Source organism: Microtus pennsylvanicus, chromosome 1 (genome assembly GCF_037038515.1).
Source record: "Microtus pennsylvanicus isolate mMicPen1 chromosome 1, mMicPen1.hap1, whole genome shotgun sequence".
NCBI lineage: Eukaryota > Metazoa > Chordata > Mammalia > Rodentia > Cricetidae > Microtus > Microtus pennsylvanicus.
This window is the reverse complement of record NC_134579.1, coordinates 150,045,476-150,069,521: the sequence shown is the minus strand read 5'-3', so window position 1 is coordinate 150,069,521 and position 24,046 is coordinate 150,045,476. Positions and strand designations below refer to the sequence as shown.

The 24,046-nt window shown below is 46.8% G+C and overlaps 1 protein-coding gene across 1 annotated transcript; it reads left to right on the top strand.

Moving 5' to 3' along the window:
• Positions 1-830: 830 nt before the first annotated feature.
• Znf667 (zinc finger protein 667) lies at positions 831-23,564 on the top strand. The gene is made up of 5 exons (XM_075992604.1): positions 831-1,242; positions 5,643-5,724; positions 9,328-9,454; positions 12,647-12,739; positions 20,342-23,564. Exons 2-5 carry the CDS (start codon positions 5,692-5,694, stop codon positions 21,916-21,918), a joined length of 1,830 nt encoding a protein of 609 aa, XP_075848719.1. The 5' UTR covers positions 831-1,242; positions 5,643-5,691; the 3' UTR covers positions 21,919-23,564.
• Positions 23,565-24,046: the final 482 nt, after the last annotated feature.

Sequence of the window (24,046 nt, the reverse complement as noted above, 5' to 3'; positions counted from 1 at the left end):
GCCGCACCTCTTCTTTGGGGCTCCCACCCTGTACCCCCATTCTTGGGTTTCCTCTTTGGAGAAATGCTGTGTAGAACTTAAGTGCCCCCCCCCCCGTGCCCGCCCAGTATCCAGTTCAGGGTTCTCAGGTGAGGGACGTGGTGCTTGAACCTGTTTTCCCGTCTGTGAAATGAAATCACAGTATTCGAGAACGGTATTCCTCACAGTGACCGTTCAGATGTCGCGGCTGATGCTCACCGCTGTCGGTCTTGACACTTCCTTTCCTCTGGGCACTTGGTGTGTTCACGCGAAGTGTGGATGTGTTGAACCGTGCGGCTGCCACACTTTCTCCTGTGCGAACACCAATGGCTGTGTTCTCGCTAAGGGATGCTATAGGGTCTGGTGTCGGGTCTGTCCAGTCACTGAGCCAAGAGTGTCCTCAAGGATCACCTTGGTGAGGTGTGGGGTGGCTCCGGAAGTGCCTTGGGTGGGAGTTATGATTTGATAAGAGAGAACCAGAAATGACTAGGGTTTCTCAAGAGGCTTAGGACGAGCTTTCCCCTTTAAGTGGGATTTCTACGGAAATTCCTAAAAATCTCAGGTACGCAGCTTGGGAGGGAGTAAGGCCTTGAGCAATGGTCAACTGTGCGGGAGTTCCCGCGCTCGGCTAGGAGAAGCTTCAACCGGACTCCAGGGCGGGACGCTCTTCCTTCTCCGCGTCCACCACCGCCCCCCGCTCCACGCCCCGGGTCACTAGGTCTCCAAACAGGCGGGCACGGAGACGGAAACGCCCCTCCCTCAGGGGCTGGGCATGTCACGCCGGAGGCTGGCCGGTGCGAGCTCGCGACTGCGCGCGGCGTGATACGCGTGGGGACCCACTGCGCCCTAGGTGTGGGGCGCTGCGAGGAGAAGCACCCGGGATGGACGCACCCCGCAGGGTCGCGACCCGGAGCCAGGCGGGAACGCGCACGCGCGTCCGCGGATGAGCGCGCCTCTCCCGCGCGCTGTGCAAATTTGTGAGGGGTGTGGCCTCGCTCTGTCTCCCGGGCTCCGATTGCGTGAGCGTCCGTGGGCGTAGCTTCGCGCTCCCGGGGTAGCCCCCGGGGGCGGGGCCACACTCCTCTACGTGTTGCTCGCGGGAAGGAGGGAGGGACAACCCTGGAAGGGGACCCCTGCGGGTCCGGGCGGCGAGTGCGCAGGCGCGGGGGCTCAGTCGCTGGCAGTTCTGTCGCAGCTGTGAGGCTGAGGACAGCTGGGAGGCAGGTGAGGTGACTGGCTGACCGCGAGCGAGGTTTCCGTGGAAATGATTGCTGACGTGTGTGTGTGTGTGTGTGTGTGTGTGTGTGTGTGCGTGTGCGCGCGGCCGGTCTGCGTGGGTCGATCACTCTTGAACTCCTCTCGTGATCCGAGGTGATTCGGTGCACTCCTAAAGCCCCGTGTACGGTTGGCATGGCCCGTGGGGTGGACCCGGTGTGAGGATCCGTCAGGTGATTCCACGTGTGTTTATGTGTTTGTGTGTGTGTGTGTGTTTGTGTGTGAGAGGCGGGGAGGGAGGAGGGAGGGAAGGGTTGGGGAGAAGAGAAATGGAGACTGAGTAGGCCTGTGGGCCTCAAGAAGCAGGTGCGTGTGCCAACTGCGTAATCTGTGGCGTGCGAAAAGGATTTGGGAGCACAGTTGTGAACATCTCCGTTGTACCCGTGAGCGAGTGTGACAGACCGATGGGGCTGTTTGTCACAGTCTGGGGGTGCGCGGTCTGTGAGGCCCAGGAACAGGTGCCTGATTTGTGGCGTCGTGGTGAGAAAAGGAAGCCCCCCCGCAGGCTGGAGGGGCCGTGGGCACACAATTCTGAGTGTCTCTGTTGTCGCTAGCAGTGCATGTGCGAGAGCGTGAGTGTGTGAGGGGGGGGGAAAGGAGGGGGAGAGAGATAGAGATAGAGATAGAGATAGAGAGAGAGAGAGAGAGAGAGAGAGAGAGAGAGAGAGAGAGAGAGAGAGAGAGGAAGCTGTTGATCACAGTCTAGAGATACTGCGCGCCACCAGATGTCTGAGGCTTTGTTGAATGTGTGCCAATGTGTGATTGATTGTGCCTTATCTCATTTGTTACTGTGGCAACGGGCTCCTCTAGAGCAGGAGATGTGATGGCTACTCTGGGAAACTGAACCTGTTAAGGATGAGACTTGGTTCTGTACAACAGCCCGTCAAAGTGTTGATGGGAGGCTAAAGGAATAAATAACAAATGAAAGGCCCGGAGTGCAGCCTGGGACATAGTGAGTGCGGTGTAGGTAGGGTCTGGCCTTTGTTGTAGTTCTGGGAGTGCGGGTTTTGTGCTGTGCTGTTGACCTGTGTCCAGGTAGGATTGTGCGGAATCCGAGAAGAATTTGTGTCTGCTTTGGAATTTGGCCGCCTTCCACCTCCAGCAGATGTTCTGGTCTCTCTGATTCGAGCACTGGTGCATCCCCCACCCCTTCTACCTCTAGGCAAGCATTTGCCTTCTTGGTGTCTGCCCAAGTATGGTTCTGAAGCCTACCCTGACCTGCAGAACCTGTTGTGTGTCTTCCTAATCAGGGTATCTGGAGGGAGATAAATGGAGGTGGTGGGGGTAGGTGCAGAGGGCCTGGGGCCAGCCACCTTTATCCAGTAGCACATTGGGTGGATGGTCACAGAACCCTTTTGGAGTGACCTTGTTGAGTCTCCTCAGGCATCATCAACAAACCCTTCATTTCATCCCAGCCATGTTTTTTCAGCATTGATCACTGACAGAAGAAGCAACCATTCATTGGGTCTATAACCTGAAAGGAAAGAACAGAAGATAATGTTGCTGCTGTAACAAATTGCCCTCAGGTTTAATGGTTTCAAAGCTTTATGCATACTCAGTATTTATTAATCTTTTAAATAATCCAACCAGTAATTATTACTATTACTCTTTAACTATTGCCTGTCCCACAAAGAGAGAAGCATAATAAATCTAGCTTCCTGAGAAGATGGCTTCCCATAAACAGTATAGATCATCTTGAAATTCTTGTTTAGCATCAAAACTTAGCTAAGCCTAGCTTTCGTTCCACTTACCTCCCTTCACCGTTTGTAGAGGGAAGTGTTCATGCTTCCAGTTTCAGCTCCTTCTGTGTCTTCCATAGACACATCACAGAAAGAGTGTTGCAAAAACAAACAAATAAAGATCTGCACAGGTCTGCTCTTAATAGCACCAGGTGTGAGGATGGCATTCTTTGAGGGTGTTTAGGGGTAAACTGTCATCAGACCTAAACTTATTTTCAAGTGACTCCATTTTTTTTTTAAGGATGTGGGACACGTTACTATTCAGTAAAGAGTTAGACTATTTTCTTTTTCTCCAGATTTCCTGCTTTCCCAGTAGGGGATTAGTTTGTCCCTGTTTCTGCTCTCTGGGAAGGCACACGTTTTAGAGGCTGTGGGATGAGGGAGTGTTCGCCCTGCTGTCTCTTTACAGTGTCCTGTCAGCACGGGGAGATGGAATCCCACTTCTGTCAGCACACACAAGCATATTCAGGATGGATTAGCGGTCAGTCCACAGGTGTGGAGTCTCTGCTCCTCTTGTGTTTGAGACAGGGTCTCATGAGTCCAAGGCTGGCTCCAGCTTGCTGTGTAGCCCAGGAAGTGTTGCCTCTACCTCCCAGTGCTGGGAAGCTGCCACCACACCCAGTTCATGTGGTGCTGGAAACAGTTTTTTTTTTTGCGTGCTAGGCAAGTCCTCGCCCTCCTGAGCAGCATCCACATCCCAGTCAAGATCCCTGCTCTTGAGCCTACACGGAGCGTGCACTTGTGTGTGGGTTTGTGATTTTAACTAAGTAAACAGTGATGAGCCAGCGCTCTGCTGTGGATAGAGCTTAGTCCTGGAGCGCTTGCCTAGCATGCACAAGGCTCTAGTTCCAGTCTGCAGCACTGCAAAGGAAGTAATTATATAGTTGAGGAAATAATAAGAGTTCTGAATAAAAAAGAACAGTGCAATAATGTATCGTATGTAATATATGGAGCACTGTCTGAAAACATAAGAGGCATATAAACTTAAATATTCCAGTAGCCACATTTTTAAAAAGACATAAATTTATTATTAATATTAGTTACAACTTGTTTGCCTTAGTGCATCTATAGCAATTTTCATTGTAGATATGTACTAATACATCTAAACCAATTTTCATTGCAGATAAAAATTGTGCTTACATTACTCTGCTTACATTTCATAAACCTTGCCTTGGAAAAATGGTTACACCAAGTTAGTGCAAATATATATATGTGAGTTTTATTGTAATTAATCCAATACCAGTCTTGCTTTCTCTATGGCTACCAAAGCAGTTTAAAGAAGTGGTTTTTTTTAATATTTATTTATTATGTATAGAATATTCTGTCTGCTTGTATGCCTGCAGGCCAGAAGAGGGCACCAGACCTCATTACAGATGGTTGTGAGCCACCATGTGGTTGCTGGGAATTGAACTCAGGACCTTTGTAAGAGCAGGCAATGCTCTTAACCGCTGAGCCATCTCTCCAGCCCACCAAAGCAGTTTATATGCAATGCTGCCACCTCCAAATTTTGTTACAGAGTCTGGTTAGTCTCTCTGCTCAGCTCCTCTCACCTTTCCCCTAGTAATATCTTATCACAGAAACCGCTCACCGCCACCTTCGCGATCTGGTTCCACCAGCCTTTCTCACCTCACTCTGCCTTAGCACACAGCCTTCTATCCCTCTAGACGTCAAGCCTGTCTAGCACAGTACCTTGGCTCTACCTTGTGCCCTGTGGCTCACATGTTCACCACATTCAGACCTCAGCTCACTGTTGCCTCCTCGGAGAGGCCTTTCCTGACTACCACGTCACTCAGGTCCCCTATCCTGGTCCTCATTTCACCCCCCAGGGTATGTATGCGCTGTCACGCCCAGTTCCTGTTACTGCAGCTGTGGAGCCCAAGGCTAAATGCCTGCTGGTCCGTACCTCTCTCGCAGCTGAGCCACCAGCCCCAGCACCTGCTTTTTGTTAGGCAGCTTCTCTGGGTGTAGTAGCTCTGAGTAGGGCAGTGAACAGAACAGTCAGGATCCCTGCTCTTGACCTAAGTCACTACGTGCTGTGTGGACTTGTTTTCCTTGCCTGAACAAATGGTACATGGGAGCACGTACCTTCCTGCTTTAACTCTCATGGCAGGGCCTGGCACCAGCAGCCACCAGTCAGAAGAAGGGCTGGGTGTCTGCATAGTCTTCATCTGTGTCCTGATCAGGAGCCTGCTGTGATTGTAGAGGCCGAGTGTTGTGTGATTTCCTCCTTGCCCCTTCCCAATCCTGAGAGCAGGACACACACACATACACACACATACACAAACCACCACACACATACACAACCTAAGAGTGGGACACACAAACACATACACACAAACCACCACATACACACCCTAAGAGGGGGATACACATACACACACATGCACACACACAAACCACCACACATACACACCCTAAGAGGGGATACACATATACACACAAACCACACACACACATACACACCCTAAGAATGGGACACACACACACTCACGATGGATGGACAGACGGACAGACTTGTTCCCACCTTTGCCTATGGAGAGGGGACTGGGGACTGGGAACTTCGGGTTCACTCCAAAGCCGTTGAGCTTCGTGATCTCTCTTTTCTGCCAGCACTCTGCCTCAGCCTCTGAATGTGGATCATCAAAGTCGGGGGGAAAGGATGCCTGCAGCACGAGGGAAATCAAAGTCCAAGGTGAGTGGTGACCCCTCCCGTGTGCTCCATTCTGTCTATAAGATGTGGCCCATTTGTTTGCTTTCTGGAGATTTCCTGCCTGTGGGAGATGGATGCGGCACCTGGTGGTCCTCCGTTTCTATGGAGATGGGACCTGAGAAGTAACCAGCACTCAGAAAGCTGCTGTGGGTCCCATTTCCTTTCCTCTGTGTTCACAATAGACCGTTCATGGTCCATTCAGCATCCGCAGGGGCTCTGCAGGACTCAGCGTTGCCCTCCCCAGAAAGAATATGAGAGCTCTGTAGTTTCTTTAGCTGGGGATGAGTACCCAGGTGGGACCCACTCAGCCAAAGGGGTAGGTGCGTATGTGCCAGATTAATCCAGTTGTATCACTTTGTTGTTCCTTGTAAAACCAATACTCACATGGAAGAAGTGTGCCTGGTTAAGGTACAAGAATGAGGAGTATAATTTGGAAACGAGAAAGTGGGGTGCACAAGTCTTTTGACTGACCTGCTTCACCACTGGAGATGACCAGATGAGCGTCACAGCAACTCAAGGGCAGTTTCTATAATTTCCAGCCGGGCAGTGGTGGCGCATGCCTTTAACCCCAGCACTCAAAGGCAGAGTCACATGGATCTCTGTGAGTTCAAGGCCAGCCTGGTTTACAGAGTTCCAGGACAGCCAGGGCTACACAGAGAAACCCTGTCTGGGGACGTTGCTCAGATTGCTTGACTAGGATGCATAAACCCTGAGCTCGATCCCCTGCACCCCTCCCACAAATAGAGTGAGGCGGAGCATGCCTGTAATTCAGTACTCAGGGGATAGAGACAGGAAGATGGAGTCATCTTTGGCTACATAGTGAGTCCAGGCTAGCCTTGGATACGTGAGGCCCCGTCTCACACTAACAAAACACATTTCCCTCAGTTACATGTGCCTGTTCTCTCTCGCTGCTCCAATAACTATACATCAAAATACATTCCCTGTCATTTCTGACTTGGTCAGGGTTCAGCCACAACACGGAGTGGCTGGGTCTTCTGCTTTGGTTTCCCAGAACCAAAATCAAATTGTTGACTAACTGTATTTTCATTAGGGGCTTAGATTCTCTTGGGTATGTTTGTATTAACAAAATTCGGTTCATTTTTACATTTTGTACATTCCTCCCCTCCCCTATTTTCATGGGAGCAGTAGTCAAGCAACCCAGAGCAAGACCTAGGTAGTCTGTGTAAGGGTTTCCGGAGCTGAGGAGGACGACAGCAAGTGCTTGCCATTCAATCAGGATCCAGACTTAAAAAGCAAGGTGCTGGCCAGCGAGATGGCTCAGCAGGTAAGGGTCACCCGAGGTTGATTCTCAGGACCCACATTGTGGACAGAGAGAACCGACTTGCCCTGTTGTCCTCAGAGACCCACCTGCACCGTGGCACACCCCCTGCCTCTCCAAGGACACACATAAAGGCCAGATTGAACAGTGTGCATCTGTAATCCCACAGCTGGGGAGGTAGAGAGATGGGGCTCACTGTCTGACCACTGTCAGAACTGGTGAGCGCCAGGTTCAGTGAGAGGCCCTGCTTTGAAAAGCAAGGTGGAGAGAAGCTGAGGAAGATGCTGATTGCCGGCCTCTGTTCTCCGTGTACATGAGCATATGTGCACCCTCACACATGCGTACACACAAGTGAGCATGTGCATACATCCCCAGACACACGCACATCTTCCTTTGCTGCCATGAGCCAGTGATAACCTGATTAAAGAGTGTTTGGGTTTGTTTATTTTGAAGGAGCCAGACTATGTGATTGCACCCTTGATTTAGTAAATGTGTGAACTGCAATAGTTTACCTCATCTCTCTAGGCTCCCCATTTGTAGCATTGCTATGATCCTCTTGGCAATGGTTCACAACCACTAGGGGTGAATACCGAGTGAACCAGATACTTAGAGAAAAAAATGCCTTAACTATAAAAACCAGAAAAACCAAATTTCTCTGTTATTTTATTTATTATTTTTGTAAAGAGTTATTCATTTATATGTATACAGCGTTCTGCTTGCTGGCAGGCGAGGAAAGGGTGCCAGATCTCATTATAGATGGTTGTGAGCCACCATGTGGTTGCTGGGAATTAAACTCAGGAAGAATAGCCAGTGCTCTTAACTGCTGAGCCATCTCTCCAGTCCCCGTCCTCTGATTTTGAATGCATGCAGCATAATTAAATTTATTTCGTACCTCTGCCTCTTTGGTCGCAGAGCTCCTGTCATGACGTGTCTCACGTATTTGCTATTTTCTCTACCACGCAGAGGGAACTTTTTTCTAATTTTTTTATTGTTTTTATTGAACTATATATTTTTCTCCACTCCCCTCCCTTCTCTTACCCTCTCCTTCTACCCTCTACCATGGTCCCTATGTTCCCAATTTACTCAGGAGATCTTATCTTTTGCAGAAGGGATTTTTTTTTAATTTTTTTAATTTTTTTTTATTTTATTGAGAAAAGGGAAAAAAAGTTTCAGCCTCCTCCCAGCCTCCCATTTCCCTCCCCCTCCTCCCACCCCTCTTCCCCTCCCCCCACTCCTCTCCCCCCTCCCTCTCCAGTCCAAAGAGCAGCCAGGGTTCCCTGCCCTGTGGAAAGTCCAAGGTCCTCCCCCCTCCTTCCATGTCTAGGAATGATGGAGGAAGGTCATTGGTTAAATAAAAGGAAACTGCTTGGCTCTCATTGGTTAGGAGATAGGTGGGAGGAGTAAACAGAACAAAACGCTAGGAGGAAGAGGAAGTGAGCTCAGACTCGACAGCTCTCCTCTCTGGAGCAGACGCCTCAGATAGACGACATGCTCCCTGCTCAGGGAAGATGCACGCTATGAAGCTCCGACCCAGGATGGACTTAGGCTAGAATCTTCCCGGTAAGACCGGTGCTATACAGATGATAAGAAATGGGCTAGTCCAGGTGTGAGAGTTAGCCTAGAAGAGGCTAGGTAGAAATGAGCCAAGCAGTGTTTAAATGAATACAGTGTCTGTGTAATTATTTCAGGGCATAAGCTAGCCGAGCAGGCGGCTGGGGTGTTGGGGACGCAGCCCCGCCGGCCATATCACTACATAGGAAGGTGAACATCCAAACTGGCCAGGCTCCCACAAAGCCAGAACATGAAGTAGGATCAAAACCCAGTGCCATTGTCCTTGGCTTCTCATCAGCCTTCACTGCTCGCCATGTTCAGAGAGTCTGGTTTTATCCCATGCTTTTTCAGTCATAGTCCAGCTGGCCTTGGTGAGCTTCCAACAGATCAGCCACACTGTCTCAGTGGGTGGGTGCACCCCTCGTCCTGACTTCCCCGCTCATCCTCTTCCTCCCTCCGCTCCTCATTGGGACCTTGGGAGCTCAGTCCAGTGCTCCAGTGTGGGCCTCTGTCTCTATCTCCATCCATCACCAGATGAAGGTTCTATGGTGATACGCAAGATATTCATCAGTATTGCTGTAGGATAGGGTCATTTCAGGTTCCTTATTCTCAGCTGCCCAAGGAACTAACTGGGGACATTGCCTTGGGCTCATGGGAGCCACTCTAGGTTCAAGTCTCTTGCCAACCCTAAGGTGGCTCCTGCAGAAGGGATTTTGAAGCTCATGGTTGAACAGACATAACTTTATTCATTTCAGGCATCGGTGACGTTTGGGGACATAGCCATCTACTTCTCACGGGAGGAATGGGAATGGCTGAGTCCCACTCAGAAGGATTTGTACGAAGATGTCATGTTGGAGAACTATCAGAATCTGGTCTCTCTTGGTAAGGTGTCATGCTCCCCTCTCTCACCCTTTCAGTAATCCATAACCTACCTGTGAAGGGCATGTGTCAGTCGGTCTGCTCAGGAAAAGGGAAGCCACTGAAGTTGTATGCATCTCTTTTTAATGACTCTGTGTGTGTATGTGTGTGTCTGCCTAGGTCTCCATCTAAATTATACAGTTGGTTGATTTTTACTGTAATCACAGAATTAGACATCAGTTACCATGGTCAATTTTAGGACTTTAGAGTTTTCATTACTCTCCAAAGAAACCCTGTGATCAAGAGCAATTCATTTCCAGTGCCCATGTAGCCCTCGAGAGTGGGCAATCCCTAGCTCTCATCTGTCTCTTTGGATTTGCCAGTCTGAGCCTTGTGTGCAAATGGGATCATAAACACACAGCCTTTTCTCTCTTAGCATAATGTTTGAGGTTCACCCCTGTTTCAGCACATATCAGTACTTTGTTCTGGTTCATTACTGAGTAATTACATTGTCTGGCTAGACGTCTTTGTTTCATTTATCTTTTATTAACAGGTGGGTATTTGGGTTGTTGTACTTTTAATGAATTGCTGATGTGGGCAGTCATGAACAGGTTTTTGGATTTTTTTGTTTTTTGTTTTTCAAGACAAGGTTTCTCTGTGTAACAGCTCTGGCTGCCCTGGAACTCACTCTGTAGACCAGGCTGGCCTTGAGCTCACAGAGATCCTCCTGCCTCTGCCTCCCAGATTAAAGTCATGCACCACCACTACCTAGCTTCATGAACAGGATTGGGGGTGTATATTTTTATTTCTCTTGGCTATAAATTTATGAATGGAATTGGTGGGTCATTTATAAACCACACTTTCTTATAATTTGTATATTTTATTTTATGTGTACGAGTGTTTTGCCTGCATGTTTGTATGTATGTACACCATGTGCCTGCCTGATGCCCGTGGAGGCCAGAAGAAGGCATCAGATCTCCTAGGTCTGACTTGAACATCTGAAACCTCAAAGCCTACCCCCCATCCCCAGTGACACATTTCCTCCACACCTAATAGTGCCTTTCCCTATGGATCTATTAAGGGGCATTTTTATTCAAACCCAAAAACTCTGACTGGCAAATCTGGCAAAGGGGATGTTTAGATTGCAGAGCTTGGGGCCATGTAAGATCAAATTCTTTCACTTTTTAAATCCTTAATGGGTCCAAGTTGCTGTTTTTTGGTTGTGTGTGTGTGCATGTGCATATGTGAAAGTTAATTTCTTGTATAGAAATTATTGTATAGGGGCTGGAGAGATGGCTCAGCGGTTAAGAGCACTGACTGCTCTTCCCGAGGACCTGGGTTCAAATCCCAGTGCCCACATGGCAGCTCACAACTGTCTGAAAATCCAGTTCCAGGGGATCTGACACCTTCACACCAATGTACATAAAATAAAGCTAAATAAACCATAAAACAAAAAAGAAATTCAGCGATCCTAAAAAAAGAAATTATTGTATATAACTACATTATTTGCTTCTTTAATCCTTTTTAAAATTAGTTGTTTATTTTTATTTTATGTCCATTGACATTTTGCCTGCATGTATGTCTGTGTGAGGGTATTGGGTCCTGGAGTTACAGTTGTGTACTGCCATGTGGGTGCTGGGGATTGAACCTGGGACATCTGGATAAGCAGCCAGTGCTTATAACCACTGAGCCATCTCTCCAGTGCTTATTTATTGCTTTTGTACACTTTTGGCCTCAAAGCCTTGAGTGGAGGCACAGCATAACAATGGGTCACAGAATGGTGGCAGTTTAGAGTGAGCTGAAGGATGATCACTTACAACCTTGTCCCAAGAGCATTTGACCCTATGTTCAGAAAAGTAATTTATTCTGTAGAGTTAGTGTCTTAGGGCTTCAATTGCTGTAAAGAGACACCATGACCCCGGCAACTCTTAGAAAGAAAAGCATTTAATTGGGGCTGACTGAGAGTTCAGAGGTTTAGTCCATTATCATCATGACGGGAAACATGGTGGCTGGAGAGGTAGCTTAGAGTTCTACATCTGGGTGGGCAGGCAGCAGGAAGAGAGAGAGTGCCACTGGCATGTCGTGGGCATCTGAAACCTCAAAGCCCCTTCCCCAGTGACACACTTCCTCCAACAAGTCCACACCTCCTAATAGTGACACTTCCAAAGGGCTATGGGGGCCATTTTCATGTAAACCACCACAGTTAGTTTAAACGCTATTGTATATAACTCAGTTTTCCTCTTCTCTTTATAACATTTAAGCCATCTCTCACATTTAACCTCCAGCACAGAATAGTCTGACACCAGAGGGGTGGAGGTTATTCCAGCACCAAACAATTCTTACTTAGATATTGGACAGACTTTGCAATTCTGACACTACTTACCTGAGTTAGTGTCAGAGCCAAAGATTAATTATAATGGGATCTGATTCCCTCTTCTGATGTGTGTCAAGACAGGTCACTCATATACATAAAATAACTAAATATTAGAAAGAAAGAAAAGGGGAATCAGGAGAGATTCAGGGGAAAGAGTGCAGAATGCCTTCTCTAGGAATGCTGCTCCCCACATGTTCAGCGGCCTCTGTGCTCTCTGAACTCCTGCTTTGGGCTTATAAAGACCTCATTGCATCGGTTTGATTGGTCAGTCTCTCACTAGCCTCTTGTGAGGTTAGGGGACTGGATGGAGGTCCAAGCTTGAATCACTGTTGGTTTGTTGATTTCTCTGGCCCAACCTGAAAAGCTCCCCTATGCACTTGCTATCATTAGGATATGAGAGACCCTAGAAATCACCATATCTACCTTCTTCCCTGAAATGAAATAAATGAAATTTATGCCCTGACAATGCTGAAGCATGCATGGGCAGCCCATATATGGAGGTTCTATGGAACTTGTCCATATTGGATTTCATGGTCTAAGTTGATGAGGACGACTGACCAGGTCTCTTCCTCAAGAGGGCACCAGATCTCATTAAAGATGGCTGTGAGCCACATTGTGGTTGCTAGGAATTGAACTCAGGACCTTTGGAAGAGCAGGCAGTGCTCTTAACTGCTGAGCCATCTCTTCACCTTCTTCCCTACCCTACCTCTACTCTTAGCTACCGCTCACATTCAGTGTATTTCCATTGTGATGACAAACCCACATTTTATTGACACAGGGCATGGCTCCTATTTCAGTGGTGCCCACGTAATGACCACTTCCCTTATTTGTCCCGTGTCCAGGTCTTGCCTGCCGGAGGCCAAATATCATCACCTTGTTGGAGAAAGGGAAAGCACCATGGATGGTGGAGCCATCAAGACGGCGCCGGGGCCCTGGTGAGTGGCTGAGGACCAAGGCCTAGGTCTTATCCTTCAAGTTGCAGAAGGATACACGAGTAGTACATTTACTGGGCTGTCTGTAAACCACAGAATATGTCATACACGGTCCTGAGAGTTGGTAATTCTAAGAGGAAGACTGTAGTAGAAGTAGTATCTGGTGACAACTGACTTCCTTCTTATTGTATCGTCATAGGGCCGGAAGGGTGAGGGAACACTATAAGGGACACTAATCCCCGCCTGAGGGCTTCAACCCCAAAACCTGATTGGGTTCCAAAGCCTTTACCAGGTATCCTAGTAGAGAAGTGGGCATTCTGCCTGGGATAGTTGTTAGAACAAGTGCCTGTCCCTTTAAGGCAGTGGTCACTCTTAAGAGGCCAGCCTCTACCACCTGAAGAAACTCAGCTCCAGCTTGAACCCCTCCCTAGGGCAGAGAGTTAAGGAGCCATTCTGTGCTGTGGTCTTTGTAGCGTCTAAAGTATGTCTTAGCCAGTGCCAGGAACCTTCCATGCTTTTCATCAGATATACAACGTAAATCCTGTGATATAAAACTTTCTGCTACTCCTTGAAATATTATAAAAGTCAGATATTTTCTGGGTTTGAGAGAGTTCTCTAAAGATTGCTCTGGGTACTTCTCTGAAGAGGCCCCTCTGGCCTCCTCCCAGCCACACATCTCATGGTTCTTGTCTCGGAGGCTTTCATTGTGTGAGTGCTCTCCCTCCTCCCATCTTCTCTCCCTGTCTCCTACTCTCACTTGAAAAGAGATCCTCTCCAGGTAAAACCTCTTCTTCCATTTAAGACCCCAAATGATGTTTGGTTCTCACATACACTGAACCATTTACTATCCCACACTCTTCAGGCCTTGAGGTCTGATTGTGATCTCGAGACTTTCCTAATAAACTTTACTTCATAGTGGTGTGTGCCTCGTATCTGTATTCAACAGTCACGAGGGCGCTTCTTCTTTGAGATGTTACCTGAGAGCTTGCCACTACTCATGGCAAAGCCTCAGGCCTGTGCAAAGAGCTCAGGTATAAAACCTTAGGGCGAGAATAACAAATGTTCATTTAGTCTCTGCTTGGTGTCAGGTACGCTTTGAGGTCATTTCCTCCCAGCAGGCTGTGGTAGGTGGAATTAGTACCGTGACATCATAAGTGAATGGGGCACTGCCATCCAGAGAGGTCCTGTGACTTGATAGACCCAGAATCAGAGCTCAGTCTGCCTTTGTACCCAGAAATTCAGGTCTTCATCCCCCTTGCCTCTGACACCCCATGTCTGTGCTTTCTCATTTGTGATCAGAAGAGGTATCGGCTGGTCTCTGGTGACAACACTCTTGATAATGCTCAGATTTGAATGATTCTGTTATTTCTTAAAAAGTGTTCATCGTGCCAGGCGTGGTGGCACACGCCTTTAATCCCAGGACTCGGGAGGCAGAGGCAGGCGGATCTCTGTGAGTTTGAGGCCAGCCTGGTCTATAGAGGGAGTTCCAGGACAGCAGTGCTATTACACAGCAAAACCCCGTCTCCCAAACAAAACAAAACAAAACCAAAATGTTCATCTCTTCTGTAACATTTCATTTTGGCTGCTAGTCAGTGACTTCCCTCGGCAGATAGATTCCTCTTTGGCTGTCCCAGGTAGACATCATTTAGTTTGAGTCTTTGAGCTAGGTACAAACCAGGGAGAAAGGCCACTGAGAGCGTCTAAGTGTGTTTTATCACTTCTCAGTCACTAACAGATACTGAGTGCAGCATAAAGAGAAGTTTAATTTGGTTCATGATTTTGAAAGGTTCAGTGCAGGGTGGACTGGATCTATTGTGTTTAGGCCCAAGGGGAGGCATAGTGGTGGGAATATGGAGCAAGGATGGTTCAGTCACATGATTGCCAGGAGGGGTCTGGGGACAAGGTGTATCTTTTCCAGACACACCTTCTGTAACCTACTTCCTCCACCTAGGTCCAACTTTTTTTGTTTATTTGTTTCTTTGTTTTTTAAGACAGGGTTTCTCTGTAGATTTGGGGCCTGTCCTGGAACTAGCTCTTGTAGACCAGGCTGGCCTGGAACTCACAGAGATCCGCCTGCCTCTGCCTTCTGAGTGCTGGGATTAAAGGCGTGCGCACCACCGCTCAGCTAGGTGCAACTCTTCTTACTCTCTACCACCTCTCAATAATGCCAGCATATTAGGAATCTCTCAAGGGATTAATCTACCACTGAAAGCATATGGGTCCTTATTGTCTAATCCCCTGTTAGCGATTAGACCCACCAACTAAGGACCAAAGTCTTCAATACACAAGCCCTTCTGGGGAATGTTTTCATGTCCAAACCCCAGGAAGTTATGTAATACAAAGAAGCCAGAGCAATACCAACCTGTCAGGCAAGGTGTAGCTGCTGGTACAGCGGTGCCAGGAAGGTTATGAAGGTAACCAGATACTTTCTGATTGGGTTTGAGCCCTGTTCCCCTGGGGGGAGTTTATGTCTTGTACTATAATCTTGCTCAAGAGTTTATGGCTCAAAAGTCAAGGACTCTGGGGAATGGGGACAGCTACTACTATTTTTTTTTTAGAGTAGATGTCGGCACAATGTAAATGGAAGGTCCTATCTTCATTTTCCATCTTCATCTTGACATGAGAAGAAATTTTTTTATATGACATAATGCTGTTTTAAGTCACAGATGAAATTTAGCCATGTTACATAAGGTTCAGAAAAAGCAAAAGTTAACAACTAAGGCTATCTAGTTGTCGATAAGTAATTTTTACAAAAGTGATGGTCATGGCTGTGCACAGTTTGTATAGTTTGCTTTTGTCATGTTGTATTTCGTTTCCATTTGGATTCTAATTTCTTATTAATAGGAGTACAGTTATGTAAGTTGTTCATTTTAGTTTTTCCCCCCTTTGTTGTTTTGAGTCATAGAAGTATAACATGAGGGCCTGCTTGTGGGCCCCTCCAGTCCTGCCCAGTTCCCACAGCTGGTAAGTCCCAAAGAAATTCACACAGAGTCTATATTAATGATAAACTGATTGGCCCATTAGCTCAGGCTTTGTATTAGCTATTATAACTTATGTTAGCCCATTATTCTAGTATATGCTAGCAACATGGCTCAGTACCTTTTTCAGCGGGGTAGGTCACATCCTGCTTCTTCCATGGTCTGGGCAGGACTGTGGGGTGAGGGGTGGAAGCTTCCTTCTTCCCAGAATACTCCTGTTCTCTCTGCCCCACCTCTACTTCCTGTCTGGTTTTCCCGCCTATACTTCCTGCCTGGCTATCGGCCAATCAGTGTTTATTTAAAACATAATTGACAGAATATAGAACTGTCCCACACCACTTAGAAGTGTGACTAGATTCAAGGGTTATTCTCTAGAGATCTCTGAGTTGCTTTCCTGTTGCAGAGTTGCCAGGAAACCACCATCTGCAGCAGCCTCTCTAGGGCTGGGTCCCAGCTGCCTCTCTAGGGCTGGGTCCCAGCTGCCTCTCTAGGGCTGGATCCCCAGCAGCCTCTCTAGGGATGGATCCCAGATGCCTCTCTAGGGATGGATCCCCAGCAGCCTCTCTAGGGATGGATCCCCAGCTGCCTCTCTAGGGCTGGATTCCCCAGCTGCCTCTCTAGGGATGGATCCCCAGCTGCCTCTCTAGGGCTGGGTCCCAGCTGCCTCTCTAGGGCTGGATCCCAGCAGCCTCTCTAGGGCTGGATCCCAGCTGCCTCTCTAGGGATGGATCCCCAGCTGCCTCTCTAGGGCTGGATCCCAGCTGCCTCTCTAGGGCTGGATCCCAGCTGCCTCTCTAGGGCTGGATCCCAGCAGCCTCTCTAGGGCTGGATCCCAGCTGCCTCTCTAGGGCTGGATCCCCAGCTGCCTCTCTAGGGCTGGATCCCAGAAGCCTCTCTAGGACTGGATCCCCAGCAGCCTCTCTAGGGATGGATCCCAGCTGCCTCTCTAGGGATGGATCCCCAGCTGCCTCTCTAGGGCTGGATCCCAGCTGCCTCTCTAGGGATGGATCCCCAGCTGCCTCTCTAGGGATGGATCCCCAGCTGCCTCTCTAGGGATGGATCCCAGCAGCCTCTCTAGGGATGGATCCCCAGCAGCCTCTCTAGGGATGGATCCCAGCAGCCTTTCTAGGGATGGATTCTCAGCTGCTGTCCTAGTTGCTGGAGGAGTGAGCACAACCCCCGTGACTCCCAAAAACCTGTACCCCACGCCTCTGGGTCTCAGCTCCTTGACTAGTCCCTTTGACAGTTTAGTGTTTTTCCTTTTACTGCACTACAGTATTTGTCAGCCTTGCTAACACTGCCACCCTTTAATACAGCTCCTCATGTGGTGGTTACCCCAGCTGTACAATCATTTGATTGCTGCTTCATAACTGTGATTTTGATACTGTGATGAATCCTAATGTAAATATCTGATATCTAATATGTGTCCCCTGTGAGGGGGTCATTTGGCCCCCAGAGGGGTTGAGACCCACAGGCTGAGAACCACCGCAGTGATGGGTCAGAGCCGAGTCTAACCAGCAAGGAGAGTTAGCAAATGAGCGCCATCTACAGAACTGCAGCATAATGGCAGTTCAACGTTCATTTTCACTAGCCTAGAAAAAGGATGGCGCACCTTTTTCTTTCCTGAGGGGACTGGAGATAGCTCAGTGGCAGAGCACTTGCCTAGAGTGTACAAGGCCTTGACTTAGTCAGCAGTGCCTGAGAAAATAAAGATGTTCTCAGTAAATCGATAGCAATCAGTTTATGGAGCGCTTGCTAGGTCCAGGTTCTGTGCCAAGGCCTGCAAGTTCATTATCTCTTCTATCCTCTCCAATGATTGTGGAAATCTTTGTCATCCCCATTTGACAAATGAGGATTAAGACCCAGGCGAAATACCTTGCTTAGGATCTGTGGAAGAACCAAGGGGTTCATTACAGATAGATGACCGTGAGCCACCATGTAGTTGCTGGGAATTGAACTCAGGACCTCTGGAAGAGCAGCCAATGCTCTTAACTGCTGAGCCATCTCTCCAGCCCTTCTGTTACTTTTCCTAATTCCTCCTTTTACACACACCAGAGTGTAATTCTGGCATCCTGTTCTCCTGTTAGTAGTTGTGATAGTTATTACCAGATATTAAACAGCTGCAGGATCACAGAACTTTTCCCAGCATTCATGGAGTAGCATGTGCTTCACTGCTCCTGACTGTCCAGACTTGAGAAAGGTAAAGCGGCCCTAGTCTGTATGCTGCATAGGGCCGGGGCTATTTGTGATGATGTGTGATGCTGTAATATAGTGTAGCTCGCCTCCCCTCCTAATTACTGTCCATCAGCTGTGGTAAAATGCTCTGAGAGAAGCACATAAGTGGAAGCCACTGCTCCATTGCTGTGAGGAGACGCCATGAGCAAGGAAACCCATTAAAGAAAGCCTCTAACTGGAGGCTTGCCCACAGTTTCAGAGGGCCAGTCTAGTCCCTCACCAGCGGGGCAGACAGCAAACAGGCATTGAACTGGAGCAGTAGCTGAGGGCTTTCCATCTAGATCTGCAGGCATCAGGCAGAGAAAAATCTGAGCCTCCTGTGGGCTCTGGAAACCTCACAGCCTGTACCTCTACCAGAAAGGCGTCACCAACTCCTCATGGCCATGCGTCCTTGTCCCAGTCTCACTAACTGGTGGCTAAGCATTCAAATATATGAACCTTCTGGGGTCATTCTCATTCAAACAACCACAAAAGGGTTAATTTTGGTTTGTATTTTGAGTTCATCACAGAGAAGTCACAGACAGCAACTTGAGACAGCTATGAGAGCCAAGAAGTTAAATTAAGGATGGTTGTGCTTATTGAGTGTTTTCTTTTAAAGTAAACATGAATATCTGACATATACATGTATATATATATATATATATATATATATATATATATATACACACACACACACATGTGCGCGCTATGTACACAAACATAACCCTTTTTTTAAAGGATTTATTTACTTATTATGTATACAACATTCTGCTTCCATGTGTACCCACACACCAGAAGAGGGCACCAGATCTCATTATAGATGGTTGTGAGCCATCATGTGGTTGCTGGGAATTGAACTCACGACCTCTGTAAGAGCAGTCAGTGCTCTTAACCACTGAGCCATCTCTTATGTAGCCCAGGACATCACCCTGTGGAACGTCACCCGCTGTTACCTAACAGTTTGCTGGGAGAGGGAGACAAACATTTACTCACCCCAGCCAGGGAACCAATGACAGATCAACATAAGGATACCACCAAAGTCCAACTTGATGGACCAGGACCAGGGTGTTTTGTTGAGGTTATTTGCAGAAATGACTCAAAGACGGCTACGTCATCAGAAGCCCACCCCAGAGTGTATTGTGTGACAAAGCTTTTCATGGGGAGACAACATACACACCTACTCACCCCAAATAGGGACCCCACATAGATCAAAGTATGGATACCACCAAAGTCCAGTTTGGTGAACCACTGAGTTTTTTTGGGGTTCCTTACAGGACTGTGGGTCAGGGGTTACTTACAGGAGCAGACATATGACTCAGAGCCAGCTGCATCACCAAGGCCCATCCCGCATAGGTGACACCTCACAAAAACTAGCAAACTTGGAGCACATCACACAGCCTACAGGCCGCTCAACAGGTGGGAGCGTGTCCTTTCCAAGTGACTGTTAGTACATTCGTGTTCTCAGGGTTCGGTATTCAAGAATGTGCTTTTAGGATTTATAACTTTATAGAGGTATTCACTATGAGTATAATCCAATTTTTCATAACTTTACCAAGTTTGATGTTACCATAATCCAGTTTTAGATGTTTTCATCACACGGGTAACATCTCTTACTCATTTACAGTTAATTTCTATTTCCACTTTTAATCCCAAGTAACCACGCCTTTTAATTCCCTTTTATGAATTTCACATAGTGAAATACATTTAACTAATAAACAGTCTATGGAGTTAAATGTATATGTTATAAAATATATTACATATATAAAAGTGATTTATTCTCTTTCAAACTTCAATGTTTCCTGAATTCCAGTTACTAAATATTTCTGGAAAGCCCCGTCCTATGTCTGTTTCCAGTTGCTGTGATTAATACCCAGAAAACAGCATCTTAGGAGAGAAAGGGTTTATTGGTTCGCAGTTCTAGGTTACAGTCCAAGCAACTAGCTGCTTTAGGTCCACAGCTAAGAGCTGAGAAATGCGTTAATGCATGCATTGCACAGCTGGCTTCCTTCTTTTTATTCTGTGTGGAACCCAAACCCAGGGATGGTGCTGCCCACGGTAGGCAAAGGTAATTACGACATTCTCAGATGTTCTTCTTCCGGGGGTTCTGGATTGTGTCACACTGATGATTCAAAGTAATCACCACAAAGCAAGAAGGCCATTAATAAAGAAATCTCTAAAATTTGAGGCCAACCTGGTCACAAAGTGAGTTTCAGGACAGCCAAGACTGTTACATGAGAAACCCTGTCTCAGAAAACAGACAAAAGTAGTCAGCACAAGACTTAGTACAGTAGTGGGGTCTGGAGAAAGACACATTGTTCTCTCCTCTTAGCATTGTGCTGTTATAACCACTAATTATAACGACTCCTTTTTCTTCAGCACAGGAAACTAATTCTAACTTCCTGGTGTATTTCAGAATCAGCGTCTAAGTGTGAGACCAAGAAGTTACCACCAAGTCAATGTAACAAATCTGTGCAAAGTATTCATCAGAAACCAGTTTCTTCACAACAAAAGGTCACCACCGGGAAGACAAAACAAAACAAAAATTCATTTGTAAGAAAGCCCAAGAAAGGACATTCAGGCAAGAAATCTTTAAAGTGTAATAATTGTGGAAAAACCTTTTTTCGAAGTCTGTCTTTTAAACTTCATCAAGCCTTTCACACTGGAGAGAGGTCTTACGGATGCAGTAACTGTAGACAAGTTTTCAGACAGATCTTATCCCTCATTCTTCATCAGAGAGTTCACAGTCGGGAGAAAAGCTACGAATGTGATAAATGTGGGGAACATTTTCATAAAAAATTAACTCTTCTGATACATAGGAGAATTCATAATCGAAAGGAAAATTTTAACCATGAGAAGGCTCCAGGTTCATGCCCACATCTCAGTGTACCCCATAATAATCACATGGTTGAGAGTATTCACCAGTGCAGAAAATGCGGGAAAGCCTTCAGCCGAATGTCATCCTTTATACTTCATAAGAAAATTCACAGTAGAAAGAAAATACAAAAGTGTAGTAAATATGGGAGAGGCTTCAAAAAGAAGACAGTCCTTGTAAATAAAAGAATTTGTACCGGAAAGAAAACTCATGGAAAAGGGAAGGCCTTACACCGGAGTCCCCAGCAGAGACCTTGGCATTTAGAGCATCCTTTTACATGTAGGAAATGTGGGAAGTCCTTCAGTAGGATCTCACCCTTAATGCTTCACCAGAGAATTCACACTTCAGGGAAACCCTACAAATGTGATAAGTGTCAGAAAGACTTCAGACGCCTTTCGACCCTTATTCTGCACCTGAGAACTCATAACGGGGAGAAGCTGTTTAAGTGCAATAAATGTGAGAAGGTCTGCCATCGCTATTCATCCCTTATTCAACACCAGAAGATTCATAAAAGGAAAAAGAAACTCATCGAATGCAAGGAATGTGGAAAGATGTTTTGTGGCATTAAAAACCTTAAAGTCCATCTGAACATTCATTCAGAAGAGAAGCCTTTCAAATGCAATAAATGTAGCAAAGTTTTTGGCCGCCAGTCATTTCTTACTGAACATCAAAGAATCCACACTGGAGAAAAGCCCTATCAGTGTGAAGAATGTGGGAAAGCATTCAGCCACCGGATATCTCTGACCCGGCATAAGAGAATCCACAGTGAAGACAGACCTTATGAATGTGACCAGTGTGGGAAAGCCTTCAGCCAGAGCGCTCATCTCGCCCAGCATGAGAGAATTCACACTGGAGAGAAGCCCTACGCATGCAAGACATGCAAGAAGTCCTTTACTCAGCGCATATCCCTCATTCTGCACGAAAGAAGTCACACTGGGGAGAAGCCCTACGAATGTAACGAGTGTGGGAAGGCCTTCAGTAGCGGCTCGGACCTTATACGGCATCAGAGAAGTCATTCTCTGGAGAAACCGTATGAATGTAGCAAATGTGGTAAGGCGTATAGTCGGAGCTCATCTCTGATTCGACATCAGAGCACACATTCAGAGGAAAAGTTCTGACGTTGCTGCTAACTACAAAAGCTGGAAAGGATGTCAAAGAAAAGTTCAGAGGCATGGAGAATGTGCGTGAGTGTTCTCGACTTACGATGTATGTCCTGATAAACTCACCATAAGTTGAAACATTTAAAACAGAACTGTATTTAGCATAGCTACCCTACCAAATGTGATTGTTTAGCAGCGCAGTATAACGTGGAGTCCAGTTGTTCTCAGCTGATCCTGCTGCCCAGCATCTCGAGAGCAATCATACTGCTTATTGCTCATCTTCAGCCTAGCAAAAGACCACAATTTCTAGCCTAATGGATATTGCTTCCGTGCCATCACAATGCTGAAAAATCCTACATCAGAAATCATTAATCGGAGGGAGGGAGCTATCTGCCTATAAAATGTTTTGTGTCTTTGGGGCCATTTTATGATATCCTCCCCTTGAAAGCCAAAGCACAGAAGTAGTTGGCGGATTTTGAACTGAAGATCTGAGATCAGCTGAGGTACGCTCAGGATATTGGCCCAGGGTTTTTCAGTTGCTGTTTTATTTCCAGTGTAGTTCTGAGGACAGTTCACTGGATTTATACAATCAAATGGAACTGTGAGTCCATCTTTCTCTAGATGGTGCTTTGAGCCCAAGTTGAGGTCCCAGGAGAATGGAGTGTTGAGTCTGTTCTCAGAACTGTATGTAAAGACTAACAGGCAAACCAGGAAACAGCTGGGCTGTGGTAGTACACACCTTTAATCCCAGCACTCAGGAGGCAGAGGCAGGCGGATCTCTGTGAGTTTGAGGCCCAGCCTGGTCTACAGAGCTAGTTCCAGGACAGGCTCCAAAGCTACACAGAGAAACCTAGTCTCGAAAAACCAAAAACGAAACAGGAAACAGGGTTCCTCTTCTCCTGACAGAAATGTGTTGGGATGAGAACAGAGAAGTGTTAAAGTAGTGTTGGCAGTGGTGTGCTGCAGCCAGTAGCACACTGACTCCGTGGATGCCAAGATGCACTGGGAAAATTTAGTGTGATTAAGACAGGCTCGGGGTTGGGTGGGCAGGAGAGACTGGAGAATGGGGAACTTCAGAGCAGGGAGAAGTTATTTTTTACCTTTTTATTTGAACATAAATTGTCTATATTTATATAAATAAACAGCATTTTCATGTAATATTGCTAGTTGTTGTACGAAAAGTAACTTTTTTTATGGCTTGAACATTTGTGTTACCCCAAAACTCATATGTTGAAGCTCTAACTCCTCAGTGTGATATTTGGAAATGAGACTAATGAAGTCATGGTGTGGATGGGCCTTTTTGATAAGTGTATTGATCAGAGACACCAGAGGGCTTGATCTCTTTCTATACCGTGTGAGAACACAGACGGCCATCTGCAAACTAAGAAAAGGCCCTTACCACTGACCAGTGTGATACCCTGATGTTGGATTTCCAGCCTTTGGAGGAACTGTGAGAACCTCATTTCTCTGTAAGTCAACCAGTCTGTGATAGTGGGTTGTAGCACCTCGAGGTGATAAATTCATGGAAGTACTCCTGGGGTAGTGTACTGGCTGTTTCCCTTTGAGCTATCCAACATGTTCAGTGTATTTTTCTGTCCCTCTTTCCAGCTTGTGTACGTTGTATAAGAAATAAAGTCCGAATTCTTCTGTGTGATTCAACTGTATACAGTCAGGCTCTTTCGTATGAGTTTTCCTTGTGCAAAAGCTATTTAGGAGAACACCTGTTTCTTGTTAAGAAAAGTTTATAGTGTTTGACCAAGATGGTCTAATTTTGGGTGTTGGTGTTGGGGTTTGAATACGAACTGTCCACCATAGGCTCATCATCTCCAGCTGGCAGGAAGTTTTGGTGAGGTGTTACTGGAGGAACTAGATCATGGATGTGTGGCTGTGTCTTTGAGGGGTTGAGTCATGCCCCACCCTGTCTTTTAAAACAATTTCTTAAGAATTTAAATTTAAAATTTTATTTATACGTATAAATTTATGGTAGCAGAGGCGGACCCACAGCTAAACATTAGACCAAGCTTAGGAAACCCTGCAGAAGATGGGGAGAAAGGCTTGTAGAAGCTGTTAGGGTCTGAGAGAAGCCCCCAAGGAAAGACCAACAGCCACGTATGCAGTAACAAGAGCACTTTATTAGTTTCAATGT